At 39.5% G+C, this 16,973-nt stretch overlaps 1 protein-coding gene across 4 annotated transcripts in view; it reads left to right on the top strand.

The window, feature by feature from the left end:
* Positions 1–16,973, top strand: part of Spata6 (spermatogenesis associated 6) — an 84,546-nt gene that overhangs the window by 8,581 nt on the left and 58,992 nt on the right. For 2 of the 4 annotated variants that reach the window (XM_041652151.1, XM_041652152.1), the window contains exons 2-3: positions 7,918–8,055; positions 9,193–9,241. In XM_041652151.1, the coding sequence (XP_041508085.1) occupies positions 7,918–8,055; positions 9,193–9,241 (187 nt within the window). Of the gene's footprint in view, positions 1–7,917; positions 8,056–9,192; positions 9,242–16,973 lie in introns of those variants that run through there. The other 2 variants (XM_041652154.1, XM_041652153.1) reach the window with 2 other exon arrangements.

Below are 16,973 nucleotides of genomic sequence, written 5' to 3'. Positions count from 1 at the left end.
AAATCCTCAATAAAATGAAATATCAATTTTCAAAAAAACCCACTTTGTTTGAAGCATTTTAGATATATGAAACTTTACAACCAATAGCAATGAAAAGCTTCCACCTGCTCCCAGCTTAAGAAATAAACTTCACAGATAAGAATCCCTATATTTATCTCTCTGAGAAAATAGCTGCTTCCCTTCTTGGGGCTAAGTACCGTCCTGAGCCTTGCACAGCCCTCTGCATTCCTCACATTGTCTTCTCTGCCTGAGGGACGTGATTACTTCCCAGTGATGCCCGCCACCATTTCAGACTGCTGATAGTATGACTCTTAAAGCACTTGGCTTCGAATAGTTTATAATTCTTGCTTTGTTTCCCCCTATACTTTATGATCTGTTTACAGTTTAATTTCCAAGTGCATAGCATTTACATGTGTGTTATTCACACATTTCTACGAATCACATACACAAGTCACATATGCATGCTTACATGAACACATACATGCTTGTATTATTTTTTGAGACAGGTTTTCACCATTTTGTCCTGACTGGCCTGAACTCACTGTGTAGACCAGGTTAGCCTTAACTTCACAGATATTTTACTACTTCTTCATCTTCCAAGAGCTGGGATTAGAGTGGAAAGACATTTGCACATTTGATATAATTCAGTAAAACACCTAGAATTAAAATAGTTACAGACCAGAAAGGCCTGGTTTCAGTGGCACTGAAAAGAAACAATACAGTTATACATGTGGGAAACATGCTTTGAGGACATTTCAGAAATGGGCCAGACTTCACCAAGAGTGCGGACCATAATTGATCAGCCAAGTAAATTCTCATCTAGAAACACTCCATATTCTGGAGTGTTCTCCTGTTCTCTCTGATATGCAGAATCTAGCCAGTTACATCTATGCATATATGTAAACAAATAAATGTCCATGTGGGTATAAGATAGCGTGAAGAAAAGAGAACAAGAAAGGCTAACTATAGGGGTGAGGAAGGACTAAATGCACATAGTCCTCATTAAAGTCATACAGTTTTCTTAATGGACAAAGGAGGAATGTTTCAAAAGAGCGGGAGTATTTAAAACTTAGTGTAATTCATAAATGTATATGCTCTGTTTTACCATAGGGAAGAGGGAGACTAGAAAGTTCAGGGAAAACATTAGGTTTGGAGAATACACCAAGTCCTTGAGAAGAGTCTGTTTGGCCCATAGAACAGATGGATAGTAAATGAGTCTTTCTGGTACTCACATTCGTTCCTTTTGTCAAGGTCCTGTTGTGACAGGACCAATGTAAGTAAGAAAATGTTTATGTTGGCTCACAACTTTAGTTCATCATGACAGACAGGAAAGGCCTGACAGTGTTCATGGCAGTGGGAACAAGGTTCCTGGCAGCAGACCAGGAACCAGCAGCTGGATGGGAGTTGGAGGTGTGATTCCCCTTCAAAGGTCTGCCCTGTAGGTAGCAACCACCAAGGATTGCTGCTTTACTGCCTCGTCTCCTTGGCTGGCTCTGCTTGCTTCCTCATATAGTCCAGGCCTACCTGCGAGGAATAGGACCACCTACAGTGGACTGAGTCCTCCTATATCAACTAGTAATAGAGAAATGTCCCACAGATATGCCCACAGGCCAATCTGACTGAGGTGGTCCTCCAACTGGGACTGCCTCAGATAATTTAGGGCTGTGTCTGGTTAACAGTTGAGACTAACTAGGAGATCCCACTGCTTGTCAACTTGCTATGCCAGTATGGCACTTTAAACCATAGCTTTCCCCTTTTTCTCTTGCCTAAGATTTCATATCAATATTATATAATATGGAATACAGTACAACTTTAAAATTACCACTGTTTTTAAAATGTATTTAAAAATGTATTCTCTTCTAACTGTGGGCTTCTGTAAAATTAAAAAAAAACAAAAAGGAAAAACAAAACAAAACCAAATAAGTTATATACATTCTTTGCCAAGTGAGAAGAACCACGGTAGTTACAATAAGAATAGAGCAAAGTCATAGAGTAAACAGCTCAGTGTTTGAGGTTCCAGGGTTTGGGACTCTGGTTAGTGTTTCTCCTTGGTAGGTTTCAGCTTCAGATGGACTAGAGAGATCTGTTGAAAATGTCTGTGTCCTATCAGAGATAGAAAGAAGGGAAAATCATGGGATCCAAGGAAGTTAGAGGGCTTTCGATTGTCTTTACATCAAATTTCTCCATGTGAACAGAATATATCTGCAAAATACATTTGTAGTACTGTTATCCGATCCAAGCTGTAGGATCATGTCTTCTTTCTTCCCCTCAACATGGTTCTTTGGAAATCTGCCCACGTTGCTGCATTTGTCTCGCTTCTTCTTATTGCTGGAACGTATTCCTGGAATAGAAACCTTACACATCATTACAACGTGCAAGCCTTTTGGTGTCTGGCTTTCCCTCTTTGTCTAGTACACATAATCAGAAGAAACAGAATTGAATTAATAAAGTGGAATGGAGGTCATATATAGTTGGCTTTTGACTTAAGCTGAAAATAACTTCTTTCTGGCCCCCAATCTGTTCTCCTGGGATTTTTTTTTAAAAAGTTTTCATGTGTGTGTGTACACTGCATTGTGTGGGTGCTGTGGAGGCCATGGGGGGTGGCAACTGAACTAGAGGAGCAATGTGTGCTCTTCCCCACAGAGCCTCTCCCTGCCCTTCTCTAGAGATCTTAAAAAGAGGAACACCTGGAGTTGGGATGAGGTCTTCACACGGTGTGGGGAAACTGGGGGTAGTATGTGCTGTTAGGAGTCTGTGGTGTATGTATCTTGCCTCAAGGTTTGTTGTATCCTCAGGGTTTTCTGTGCAGCTTCTGAATAAGCTTGCATTTACTTCCTTCAGTTTTACTTTGTGGTTCTTAAATTGAAACTGCAGTGCTGTTGGGTTTATGTTCATTCTCGAGGCCGTTTCTCTAAGTGGATCTGACTGTGGGTGCTTATTAAGCAGGATGCTCACACCCTCCACGTTTCGAAGTAAACAGTTAATTTTCCCTGAGGATTCGCCGCTGGGAAGGGCTTTGGAGTCAGACATCTTTTAATCCAGCAGTTTTCATCTGGTTACCTCCTGCAATATGAAGCTGGGCAATTGTTTTTAATTCATTCTGCATTTGCCTCTTGATGGGTGTGCTTAATGAATTTTCCTTTACTATAATTGTGGTAAAGATAGATTTACCGCTGTTACTTTGCTCTTCGTTCTCTGAGTCGTGGGACTTTGTTTCTCTCTATTATTGCCTCTGTCTTAGTCTGTGTCTTGTTCTATTGCTGTGAAGAGACACCATGACCATGGCAACCCTCAGGAAAGCATTTAGTTTGGTTTGCTTACAGTTTCAGAGGTTTAGTCCATTATCATCATGGAGGGAAGCATGGCAGCGTGCAGACAGACATGGTACTGGAGAGGTAGCTGAGAATTCTGGCAGGCAGAGGAGAGAGAAAGAGAGAGAGAGAGAGAGAGAGAGAGAGAGAGAGAGAGAGAGAGGAGAGAGCGTGTCACTCTGCATGGCTTGAGCTTTGAAACTTCAATGTCCACCCACCCCCAGTGAAATACTTCCTCTAACAAGGGCACACATCCTTTAATCCTTATGAGCCTTTGGGGGCCATTTTCATTCAAACCACCACAGGCTCTTCTTTTTGTTCTGATTTTCTTATTGTTTTATTTTAGTGAGTGATTGATATGAGGGCCACAATTAACATTTTAAATATTTGTTAACTAAGTTTATTCCACTTGTTTACATCCAGTTTATTATGATTTTAACTGTTTCCTTTAGGTCCATTTACTTAGAAATCTTTTCTATTTATTTATTTACTTATTTTATATCTCAGCTGTAGTTTCCTCTCTCTTCTCTCCTCCCAGTCCTCCTGCCAACTCCCCCTTTGTCCACCTCACCCCCTTCCTCCATTTTTGTTCACTAAAGGGCATGCTTCCCATAGATATCAGCAAAACACGGCATATCAAGTTGCAGTAAGACTAAGCACCACCCCATATATTAAGGCTGGGCAAGGGACCCAATATGAGGAGCAGGGTCCCAAGAGCCGGCAAGAGTCACAGACAGCCCTTGCTCCCACTGTTAAGAGTTCCACAAGAGGACCAAGCTACACAATTATAGCATGTCTGCAGAGGGCCAAGTTCAGTCCTGTGTAGGCTCCCTGGTGGTCAATTCAGTTTCTGTGACCCCTTATGAACCCAGGTTAGTTGATTCTGTGGGTTTTCTTGTAATGTCCTTGACTCCTCTGGTTCCTACAGTCCTTTCTCCCTCTCTTCGGTAGGGTCACCAAGCTCAGCCTAGTGTCTGGCTGTGGGTCTCTGTTTTCATCAGTTGCTGGATGAAGCCTCTCTGATGATAACTGAACTATAGGCAATCTATGAGTATAGCAGAATTTTGTTTTTGAAAATTTCTTTGTAGTACAATAGATTCTGATCAATCTTTTATCTTCCCTAGATCCTCCCAGATCCTCCCCACCCTCCCACCCATCCAATTCCATGCCTTTTCTTTCTCTCTCTTCTAAAAAACAGGCACCAAACAACCCTCCACCAAGAAAAAAACCCTACAATAAACACACAGAAAACAAAACAAAAACCCCACAAAACACTAAATTGGAAACTATAATATACAAGCAAAAGACAAAGCAATATGGGATAAAAGGTTTCCAAAAATAGCCCTAAATTTGTTTTGGATTGGCCATCCACTGCTGGGCATGGGGCCTGTGCTTACATGTGGTTTGTGCACTTAGATGCCATTGGGGAAAACTAAGTTTGCCTTTGCAAGTTGGTATCAACTGTAATTTGCCAATTACTTTTTGATGGTTTCATTTTGCTACTAATTGATATAAGGTTTACAATTGTTATCTTAACTTATATTAGTATATGGTAGATTAATGTAAATTTAATTTCAGCAACACACCTAAAATTTTTGTTTCTGTTTTGTTGTTTCTTCCCCTCATTACAATATTATTGTCATAAAATTACATCTTTGAACATATACAGATTACTTCTTTGAGAACTTCACACATGGATAGAGTATGTTTTGATCATATTTACCACTACATTTCCAGTTTCCGCTAACTCCGCCCCGATCCACCCCACCTCCCCACCTCTCCTGACTTTGGGGTCCTCTTTTTCTTTAAATCACTATGTAGTCTCATTTGCAGCAGTATCGTAACTGTTGCTTTCTGAGATGATCTGTTTTTGCTTGTTTTCCTGTCAGTACTGGGGGTCAAAACTAGGGCCTCATGCGCAGCAGCCATTGCTCTGCCGCTGAGCTACTGTTCCAGCCTTGCCACTGTTAATTGACAGACAAACCACAAGCACGTAGTTCAGCTAATGACGCTGTATTTCTTTTCATGTCGATTTGAGGTCCTGGCAAGGTCCTCTTCTGTACCAGAGCTCTAGTGGGGATGGATTACTTTCCTTATTTTGATCTGGCAATCTCTTTATTTCCCTTTATTTGTGAATAGTTTTTCTGTTTATTAAATCATTTTTTGAAAGTATTCTTCTTTTAGCTAAGCCATTTCACTTTTTTTCCTGGCTTTATGATATATTTTTCTCCGTTTGTTTTTAAGATTTGTCTTTTTGAATGTCCATTGCTGCCTTCTTTTTTTTAAAACTGAAAGTTTGTTCATGATTATCCTTTGGCTCATATTCAGGTCCCCAGGCTTCTTTACCCATGAGCCCTCTTGTGGCCACCACTTTTGTGTTTGTTACAAACTGGAAGGGACTCCAGTGAGACAATGTGACAAATTTGCTTTAATCAGATTAGGAAATGAAGCCAACAGAATGAGATTTGCTGAGAAACTTGGTTGTGAATTACTAGGGTGAAAGTAAAAAACAGAGTAGTAGAGAAGAAATGGAGTAAAACTATCCGACACACAAATATCCTCAACTTCTGTGTGCCGAGGACCATGAAGTTTCAATCCTCTGTTCAGTATCACAGCCAGCGTTGACATGGAAAACCATTAGGGTTTCACTCTGGTAAGAATGGTATTGGTGACTTGCATAGATGAATTGTTGGTACTGCCCCAAGTGATGTGAAAAAACAGTACTCAAGGGGCTGGAGAGATGGCTCAGAGGTTAAGAGCACTGCCTGCTCTTCCAAGGTCCTGAGTTCAATTCCCAGCAACCACATGGTGACTCACAACCATCTGTAATGAGGTCTGGTGCCCTCTTCTGGCCTGCAGGCATACACGCAGACAGAATATTGTATTCATAATAAATAATAAGAAAAAACAATACTCAACTTCATATGGAAAAACAAAAAATTCAGGATAGCCAAAACAATCCTGTACAATAAAAGAACTTCTGGAGGCATCACAATCCCTGTCTTCAAACTCTGCTACAGAGCTACAGTACTGAAAACAGGTGGGTATTGGCATAAGAACAGACAGGAGGACCAATGGAACTGTATAGAAGACCCAGATATTAATCCACACATCTTCGAGCACCTGATTTTTGACAAAGAAGCAAAAAAATCAAATGGAAAAAAAGAAAACATATTTAACAAATGGTGCTGGCATAACTGGATATCAACATGTAGAAGAATGAAAATAGACCCATATCTATCACCATGCACAAAACTCAAGTCCAAATGGATCAAAGACTTCAACATAAAGTCAGCCACACTGAACCTTATAGAAGAGAAAATGGGAAGGACACTTGAATGCATTGGACAGGAGATCACTTCCTAAATATAACTCCAGCAGCACAGACACTGAGAAACAATTAATAAATGGGGCCTCCTAAAACTGAAAAGCTTCTGTAAAGCAAAGGACACGGTCAACAAGACAAAATGACAGCCTACAGAATGGGGAAAGATCTTCACTAACCCCACATCAGACAGAGGTCTGAGCTCCAAAATATACAAAGAACTCAAGAAATTGGTCATCAAAAGAACAAATAATCCAATAAAAAAATGGAGTACAGACCTAAACAGAGAACTCTCAACAGAGGAATCTAAAATGTCTGAAAGACACTTAAGGAAATGTTCAACATCCTTAGTCGTCAGAGAAATGCAAATCAAAACAACTCTGAGATTCCATCTTATACCTATAAGAATGGCCAAGATCAAAACCACTGATGACAACTTATGCTGGAGAGATTGTGGAGAAAAGGAAACACTCCTGCATTGCTGGTGGGAATGCAACCTGGTACAACCCCTTTGGATGTCAGTGTGGCGATTTCTCAGAAAATTAGGAAACAACCTTCCTCAAGACCCAGTAATACCACTTTTGGGTATATATCCAAAGGATGCTCAATTGTGCCACAAGGACATGTGCTCAACTATGTTCATAGCAGCTTTGTTTGTCATAGTCAGAACCTGGAAGTAACCTAAATGCCCCTCGACTGAAGAATGGATAAGGAAAATGTGGCACATTTACACAATGGAGTACTACACAGCACAAAAAAAAAATGGTATCTTGAACTTTGCAGGAAAATGGACAGAGCTAGAAAACACTATTTTGAATGAGGTAACCCAGACACAGAAAGATAATTATCACATGTACTCACTCATAGGTGGTTTTTTAACACAAAGCAAAGAAAACCAGCTTACAAGCCACAATCCCAGAGAACTTAGACAACAATGAGGACACTAAGAGAGACTTACATAGATCTAATTTACATAAGAAGTAGAAAAAGACAAGATCTCCTGAGTAAATTGGGAGCATGGAGACCTTGGGGGAGGGCTGAAGGGGAGAGGAGAGAGACAGGGAGGGGAGCAGAGAAAAATGTAGAGCTCAATAAAAATCAATTTTAAAAAAGAAAGTGACAGGTTTCTAAGAGGGAAGGAAATAAAAAGGGTACCTCACTGAACTCTGAGCATTTGAGGTTCCTGTCCCGCTGGACAGCAACTTTTCCCCACCACGTTCATTTGTGGGATAGCTCAGTGCATTCCAGTGCTGTTACAGCTGCTTGTCTGATTGCTTCCAGGTCACTTGTCCAGGAGTGGTGCTGAAAGACAAGGAGGACATCTATCTTAGTGTCTGCGTGTTTGGCCAATACAAGAAGACACAATGTGTCCCAGCCACTTTTCCACTGGTCTTCAATGCCAGAATGGTATTTGAAAAGGTGAGTCAACAATCAGGTCAAGTATTAACAAACAGAGATCAGTGATTCCAGTTTTGAATAAAATCCTGCAACATAAACATTATCACTGACTACGAAAGCTGTAACACATTTAGACTTTTTGAAAATATTCTTTGTATTATGCATTGAGTCGGTTGCCTGTTCTTTATGTGACTCAGCCTGTTTCTACAACACCTTAGTGGGCTTTGTACAAAGCATGGCATCTTGACCACTGAATAATTACTTCTGTACAAACTAAGGCCCAAATAGGTAAGCACATGTTGAGTTTTTCCTAGGAATATCTGTGCTTTTCTGTTATACCGAGTCAGTTCATTTCCCTTAAAAGGGGTGCTTCTGGTAGCTATGACCAACCACAGCCCCTTCCTTCCAGGCTTATCTTGTCTTCCAGTTTTCCCTCCCTCCTCCTTCCCTTTTCTCCCACCCTCTTTTTTGCTTTCTTCAGGAATAAAATAGCCCACTGTAGGTACTGTAGTAGATACTGATGACACATAATAAACAAGGCAAGACCATCTCTTCCTGGAGCTTAATAAATGCATAAAGGAAGGATGAAAGATTAGGGGAGATTTTTTTAATGCCAAAGAAGACAATATATTTATACAAAGTTTGAATGAAACTGAGTTACTTGAAGGTCTAGGAGGAGAGAATTCTAAGGAGAGAGCTCACAGACACAGAGGTTTCTTGTGAGGAGTTAGCCTGCTGAGGTGGGGTACTTAGATAAGATGATCCCAACGAGCCCAGGTAAGAATTCCAGTGGGTGATCCTGGAGAGGAAAGCACATCCAGTTACAAATGTATTTTGTGAAATAATGGGAAGTGGAGAGAAATTTCTGGAGATTTGTTTGGAGGCCTGGCATAGTGATTTACTTCTGTAACCCCAGGATTTAAGGGGCTTTGGCAGAAGAATTGAGAAATCAAGACCAAACTGGGCTACTTAATGAATCTTCTCAGAAACCAAACCCAAACCAAACCAAAACAACAAAAACCCCCAAACAAACCAAGATTTTTCTTCGATTGGGAAAGAAAAGACACTTTGGGAATGGGAATGGGAAAGAGTCTGTCTTACATCTTCTTGGCTTCCTCTCCCACCTTGCCCTGCTGTGCCCGTGTCCTCTCCCTGCAGGTGTTCCCCGAAGCAGTAGACCCTGGAGATGTGGTTGCCCAGCTCGAGTGTAAGTCTTTAACTTTTAATTACTTCTTGAAAAGCTCTTTAGAAGTATCATCCTATGATATTTGATTTGAGGTTAAGTAAAAGTTTAAAAGGTTTAGTAGATTTAAAAAAATATTGAACTGAGATATTTTCATAATTTAAAAAAATTTAAAATAAACATGAGCTAGAAAAACACTTATCTTTTTGCTGTAGATAAACTGAGACTTTTTCCTCTTTCTGTTGTGGTCTACGACACATTAAGAGTTACTTACATAGTTTTGGTCAAGATGGTGGGGAGTGTTTCGATAGAGTTTCTTGACAGGTGGAGCAATGTCTTGCAAATAATACTGTTTAATGTGTGGGCAGAGAAAGTCAAGAGACTCAAAGAAGCTCAACGTGGCCTGGCTGAAAATATCTGTGCCTCAAGTTCAGTAGTTAACAGTTATTTTTCAAAGCTCCAAATGACAGTACACACTACCCATAGGGCTCAGGTAGAAACAGCTACCCAGACAGCAGTGCTAGGTGTACACTTGGGAAGAACCCATCAGCCTCTGGTTTTAAAATGAAAGGCTGGCATTTATGCTTCAAAGTAGCAAGAGTCTGAGATCACAGAATGATCTTCACATTTCAAAAGGCCAGCGATGCTGGGCATCAGTATGTGTGTCCCCTCATGCTTCCTCTCACTCCCCACCCCTGGGGCAATGCAACAACTTAGAAACATGGAACCAGGCAGCAAGATAAAATTTAGGACAGATGGTGCAAACAAAGCACCCTGCTTTCTTTCATGGGATTTTGGGCCAGTGGCTTATCCAGACAATGCTTTGCACCAGGGGCCAGTATCTTACTTCCTTACTCTTCTAGGACCTGCCATTGTATTTTCCACGGTGGTAAAATAAGCTTGGTGGCAACTGTTGCCTGTAGGCCTCTGTATTTACTATTCCCTGGACATCTTGTTTATTATGTGGGAAAGCATATCTTACAAGTATTGAGGGTGATTATTTCTCTCATTTTGAGATTTTCCCAATTGACAGAAACTGTTTCCCCAATATTTGGTTAGAAATTTTAAGGCTATCAGATTACTAATTACTGATGATTGTTTTTGAAATGTGTCTTGATTTCCCTGACTCAGTTTTTTTCTTTGAGCCCCTACTCATGCAGTGAATTTTGCTTTCCACCCTCTCACATGTCTTCAGGTGTTGAGAGTCCATTGTTCCTATCTCTGTACTTTACTTTGCTCTGTCCTTATGGCAAGTGGTTTGTCTTTAGCAACAGCAACCTTCACTAACTAACTATTTTCTTTTGGTCTTCCTTCTTGTACAGTCTTATTTGTTCCCTAATGATTTCTAATATGGAAAATAAAAACTACACTGAGTGGAGACAATACTCTATTCAGTGGAGTGACGCCATGTGCCTATCACCTTGCTTCACGAATTATTGAGGTTTCATTAATCTTATCTCTTGTTCCAATATAGTTGAGCTGTTTTCATGTGTATTTTATACATTGTATTATTTACTCCAGGTATGGAGCAGATGGGAGCTCTATAAAAGAATGGTCACTGTGCTGTGTCACACTTAAGAAAATGAACAGTCTCTCAGTCAAGTCAAACATTTCTTCATCTGTCCCCCAAATGTCTAAGATAGCTTCTTAAATGAGGATCTCCTCAGACTTTAGCTCTGACATAATGTGGCTATTTATTTCTTTAGTTTCTTTTTATCTATAATGGTATTCCACATTTTTCTGTTTATTTTTAATGCTGTGAATGATGAACTAGGCCCATCAGAATGCCCTGTATTTTATATTGGCTAATTGCTTCCTTACCGAAGATCTGTCTGGCTTGCTTATCGCTTGTATTATAAAAGGTGCTAATGAACCTGGAAGTGTTTGGATTCAGGCTTATTTCACTCCATTTTATTGTTTGGAAAGAATCTTTGATAGTCGGTGTTGTGTGCTTATTGCACCATATCAAGTGACATGACTATCTTGTCCTTAGTGATACAGAGACTGGTCATTTGACACTAGGTAGCACCATCCTGAAACTTATTATAACTTTCTAATCAGCTTTTGATCTGCTAGCTTTAGCATTCACTGAGAACTTTGTTTTTACTCAGGGTTTGTAAAATTCTTATTTTTTATAATGCTGTCATTCTTTTGCATTTTTTAACAAGAGGTTTTTGTATATGGTGGTAGTGGTGGTGGTGTGTGCGTGTGCTCACATAGGCCAAAAGTGGATGTCTGGTGTCCTTCTGGACCATTCTCCACCTTATATATTGAGAAAGGTCCTTCCTGTCACTGAACCTGGAGCTTGTACTTAAGGCTAATCTTCTAACCAGTTTACTCTGGGAAATCCCATGTCTTTGCCTTCTGCATGCTGGGATTATAGGTGGGTACCATTTTCCCCAAAGGCATTGCCTGGGTTCTAGGGAACTGAACTGTGGTCATTAGCTTATATGAAAAGTGCTTTGCCGGCTGAACCATCTCTCCAGACTGTGAAAATTTTCTTTTTATTGTTTTAATTGAAAATAATTTTTATATAATAAATTCTGACCACATTTCCCATCCTCTCTACCTCTCCAACTCTAAGCCTTTAAACAAATAGATACCTCCCCAAATAAAATTAAAAATTTAAAAATAAAAAAGAGCAAAAATAAAGAAAAAGCAGAAGAAACACATAAATGTCTTCAATTCCTAGAAACACATCTACCTGGGACTCTTTATAATTTTTTCTTCTCAGAGGTTCAGCTCTTCTGAAATACAGTTCCTATAGAAAATGCAGGGCAAGTCTTTATCATATCTGTTGGAAGAGGGAACTGCTTGTTGGTGCCTGGCTGACTGGCTAGCTTAGACCTGAAATAATGACTCAGAAAAACCATATTATTCTGGATTTGTCTTTATTGCATATCTGTAAGTCTTTACTGTCCAGGAGCACTTTTTAAAATGTTAAGCGCTTCTTAAAACTCAAGCTGTGCCATTACTATGGTATATACGATACTTCCTGCTTGCCCCACCCTGCCTAAAACTTATGCTGCACCATTATTAGGGGAAATATTGGAAGTACCTGTTTGCCCTGCCCAGTCCAGCATGGTGGAGCCACTTGTGCCTCTGAGTCATGCGCAGTGCCCCACTTCCAGGCACACACCCTACTTCCAGGCACACAGCTGACCATGGTCCACATTGCTACCAAGTAAGTACTAGTACATTGTTTACAAACTCTATCCAAATGCCCATTTTTCCTGAAAGAGTCAGAGTTCATGCTAGCAGCATGGCCCATGGCCAGGAAGCTTCCATTCTGAAGCCACGTGACTGCTATCCCTGAATCAGTAAGACCTCTCTTAAAGGAGCCATAGCATGCCGCCTCAAGCAAAGCCCATTCGGGGGGGAAATGTGACTAAACTTTGTTTTTTAGTGTCTAGAATTTCTTTTCAAGCCCTCTCAGGTTTTACATGGGTTTAGTCTACCACATTGGTGTACTAATTTGTTGTAAGAGGGGGCTGCTTGTTGATGCTCAGCCACCCAAAATAATCTCTTAGAAAACCATGTTATTTGCAATACTGTTTGGCTAATAGCTTAAGCATTTTTCTAGCTAAACTCATATCCTAAACTAACCCATCTCTATTATTCTGTATATTGCCATGTGGCTGTGGCTAACCAGCTAAAGTTCCCAGCATCTGTCTCAGGTGGCAGATCCATGGCTTCTCCTAACTCCACCTTCCTCCTCTCATACTATAGGCCAAGCCAGTTTTCTTTATTCATTAACCAATAAAATCAACACATTAACAGAAGGACCTCCCACACCAAATATATAAATTAACTGAAGTACAAAACAAGTTTATCTGACATGGGACTGAAAGTATATAAAATCTGAAAACTGGTTAACTACAAGGGATAAATTCCATGATGTTTAAGTTTTGCTAAAACTATTTAACAAGAAAAAAGAAAGTATGGAATGTATACATATTAGAGTACTACTCAGCAGTAAAAAACAAGGACTTCTTGAATTTTGCATACAAATGGATGGAAATAGAAAAACACTATCCTGAGTGAGGTAAGCCAGACCCAAAAAGAGGCACACATAAGGAATTGTTCTAATAAAGGGTTGCAGCCTTAGAAAAGCTGAGAACCACTGGTCTAACAGTTTATTAATTATGTGGATACATTTAAGAATCAAGTTATCGGTTTTAATGATTTCCTTTCATTTTTCTTTACTGTTGCGTTGATCGTCATGTTGATGTTCACTGTCCCTCATATCTACATTTTGTATGATTTTCTCTTTTCTAGGTCTTTGAGGCAGAAGCTTAAATGACTGACTTTAGTAACTTCTTTCCTTATTAAATAAGATTTAAAATTGTGAATTTCAATATACCCACTGATTTTTTTGTAGCTTTTATTAACTAATATTATTAATAATAAGTATGTCTATTTTTGGTGTTATTTCTCTTATCTTTTAGTTCTTTGAAATATTATTTTATTTCCAAACATTTGGGAACATCCTATATTTCTTTCTGATATTGATACTGAGAATTTAATTTATACAATTTCAGTCCTTTCAAATTCATTGTGAGTTGTTTACTCGTCGTTAAAGCCTGTCTTTGGAAATGTTCCCCCATTACTGTGTATTTGCTGGCATTGAATAAGCTGTATCTATCTGAAGTCACACATCACTCACAGCAAGGAGACATTCTGAAATCATCATTTTGTAAACATCATAAGTGTGCTTTGACACTCTAGGGCAAAGTCCGTCCAGTAGATCCATTGGCTACAGACTCATATAGTATTTCATTATTCTAAGTATCAGACAACTGTAGAATCTTGGTAAATATTTATATCTAAGCTTCTCTAAACATAAAAAATCACAACAACTATTGCTGAGATAGATAGAAGTATTTCAGCTGTCTATTATCCCGTGTTACATCAGTTACATCAGTGATATCACACAATCTTATATGAGGTTTGTTATCAACAGAGGCATTTTTTATGTGACACATGCCTATATTTCTACATTTTAGTTCAGGTAGGCCCCTAGCGTTCAGGTCTTCTATATTCTGACTTCATTTTAGACTTTTTTTTTTTTTAGTGGTAAAAAAAGCTTGGTTCTTTGAAGATGAAGCAATGGTTATGTGAAGGCCTAATTGCATTTATGACACTCTTTGATTTTCCTAACTATGTTTATTATGTCTCTGTCAACTTTTGATATGCCAAGTGTGTAGAATGAATAAATATTTCATTTGTGTCATGGAAAAGCCGATTATCAGTTTATTGCCCCTCAGTTACTAAATTCAATCCTTTTCCTTATTCTGTAGAAACTGATTTGGGTCCCTTAAATATTTCTTTTTGATGTGTTCATTAGAAGGGCCTGGAGAAATATTACAGGGGAAATACTCCTTCCAAGTATGGTGAACTCACTAGACATTTTCTTTGGAAGCAAGTCTCAGGCCTTTGTATTTCTCAGTGCTCAGTAATTTCAGCACACGGTAGCCAATTACCACTTCCTACCGTCCTTGCTGGATATGCTTTTCAGTGAATTGCTTCTGGAGAAGAGTCTCCCTGTGAGTTGCCTTCTTGGTACCCTAGAAGAGGAATTCTAGCAAATTTTAGAGGGCAGATTCAAGCTACCTAGAGTGACTTCTTGGGTGGGCCAAGGTGGTACCCATTCCACAGTATCTAGATACCATCAGTGGGATGGAGGGCTTGGGAAGGCTTTCTTTGGGTGTTTTGTCTGAGCCCCTAGGGTTACTGACTGCATGTCATCTCTTATCACCATGTTCTTTTAAGCTATCTTTATATTTTCTTAGGCAGTCCCCCTTATTTCTTAAGTACTCTGTTAGAGTTAAAAGGATTTTTATATTAAACTTAGCCTGATCTCTTATGATCAGATTTAGACTGATATATTTATTTTGAGACTAATGTAGTTGCTTTCCCCTTTGTTATGTCATATATCTTCCTGAATCTTGGCTTCATTTATATTAGGAAAGTAGCTGTCATTTTAAAGAATAAGTAAATGGCTTGTATTCCATGTTTTACCTCATGTTGTGAGACATCATCAAAATATAAAGGGGGATGTAATTTGTTGTTAGATTGCCCTATATATGCTTTACAGTTCTAAGAACCACAAAGATTTCTAATGGAAGGGAGTAAGTAGAAAGGATGGGTAGTTTGGGGGCAGCCAACACCTATCTCTACAGTGAGCTTCCATTGGAGCCAGGCTTTAAGCTTCAACACAGCATCATAACAAGTGACAGAAGTGTTCACTTCAATGAAATATAAAATCGAATCTCCCTAACAAAGACAAAATCTGCGAAAAGGAACGTTGCTGGACTAATGTGGGATCTTTCAGAATTTGCACCTACTTATTTTACTACTGGGATGGCGAGTTACATTTTGTCAGAACATGGGCCATGATGAAGCTGTGTGAGATTTCTGAGAGCTTGTGAGAAAACTCAAAGTAAACAAGGCAAGAGTCTTGTAACCTCTGTTGTTCTGTAACAGGGATTTGTCCTTGGAATATGCTTTAATGTCCCTCGCAGGTGTAGCAAATAGTGGGTTTACTTTAGATTGCCATCACCTTACCCATTATTAGAATGATGTTTCTCCCTAATGATGTATACAGCCTAAACTCAGGTGGTTTTGCCCTTGTGACTGTATACAACTTGAACTCGAGTGAACTTTGCTCATGTGACCCTGTTTAACCCTCAGAATGCCCTCAGAATAAAAACTGTCTGATGCCCGAATAAAAATGGCTATGGCATAAGACTTAAGTCCACCTCACTTTTAGGCTTCATACTCTCATGTTCACATGGCCAAACAGAGTGGCAACACCTATCATTCCCAGTTGTGTAAGAATGCAAAACTATTGTGTGCTTGCCAATCTAAAATCCATTAGTAAGAATATGTTATCTAAAATCAATTTGAGCATTGTCCAAATACTGAAGAGGATCCCAAGCTTTTTCACAGACTGTCAAATAAATGGGCAGATCCCATACTGACCTTAGATCAAGAGATTCCAGTAGTCCTTGGACATAGGAATTACTTAAATGGTCTTTGTTATCATTGATTGTGACTTATTGTTACTCTACTATTATTATGATTGGTTTTACTTTAGAACTAACCACTTCCATTTTACACCCATCTGCTCCTTTGGGGAGTTTCCAGAGACTCCAAATCACTGTGGACTTTAGGGAAATACATATATAGTGCATTCTAGTTACTGTTATCCCCACTCTCCCAGCCACCCAATTCCCTTTGTCTCCTCTCCCCCACCCATAAGGCCTTTTCTCCAGGTCATCTTGATTTGTTTTGCTCTGTGGCTCACTGAGTTTAACTAGGGTCATCTATGTGACTATGAGTTTGAAACTTATAGGAGAGTGGTGGTGTTATCCGTGGGTTTGAACTTGAGACAGCTTAATTCATTAGGAGATAATAGTTTACCAGGGAGTGAGAGGGACCTATGAGCCCCTCCTCAATCCATGATTGGCTGTTGACAGGTTCAGTCTTGTGCATGCCCATTGATGGCAGTGGCAGCACCTATTCAACCATGATTGCATTCATTGTATCCTGACAATAATACACAGCATCACAACCCTTCTCTATATCTTCTGGCTCTTATATTTTTGCCACCTAGCCTTTTCTAAAGTTTTTTTTCCTGAAACTTTGAGGAGGTTTGCTATAAATATAAATGTACATTCTAAAAATTTAGATCCTAGAGGTAGGCATTTCGAGTTAATTATCATGGTGGTTTGTGTCCTGGAGCAGAGGCTAA

The sequence above is a fragment of the Microtus oregoni genome, unplaced genomic scaffold, assembly GCF_018167655.1.
Source record: "Microtus oregoni isolate MIOR12 unplaced genomic scaffold, Mior012 000005F_ref0000423, whole genome shotgun sequence".
Taxonomy (NCBI): domain Eukaryota; kingdom Metazoa; phylum Chordata; class Mammalia; order Rodentia; family Cricetidae; genus Microtus; species Microtus oregoni.
Note: the sequence above shows the minus strand (reverse complement) of the source record. Positions and strands in the feature narration are given on the sequence as shown.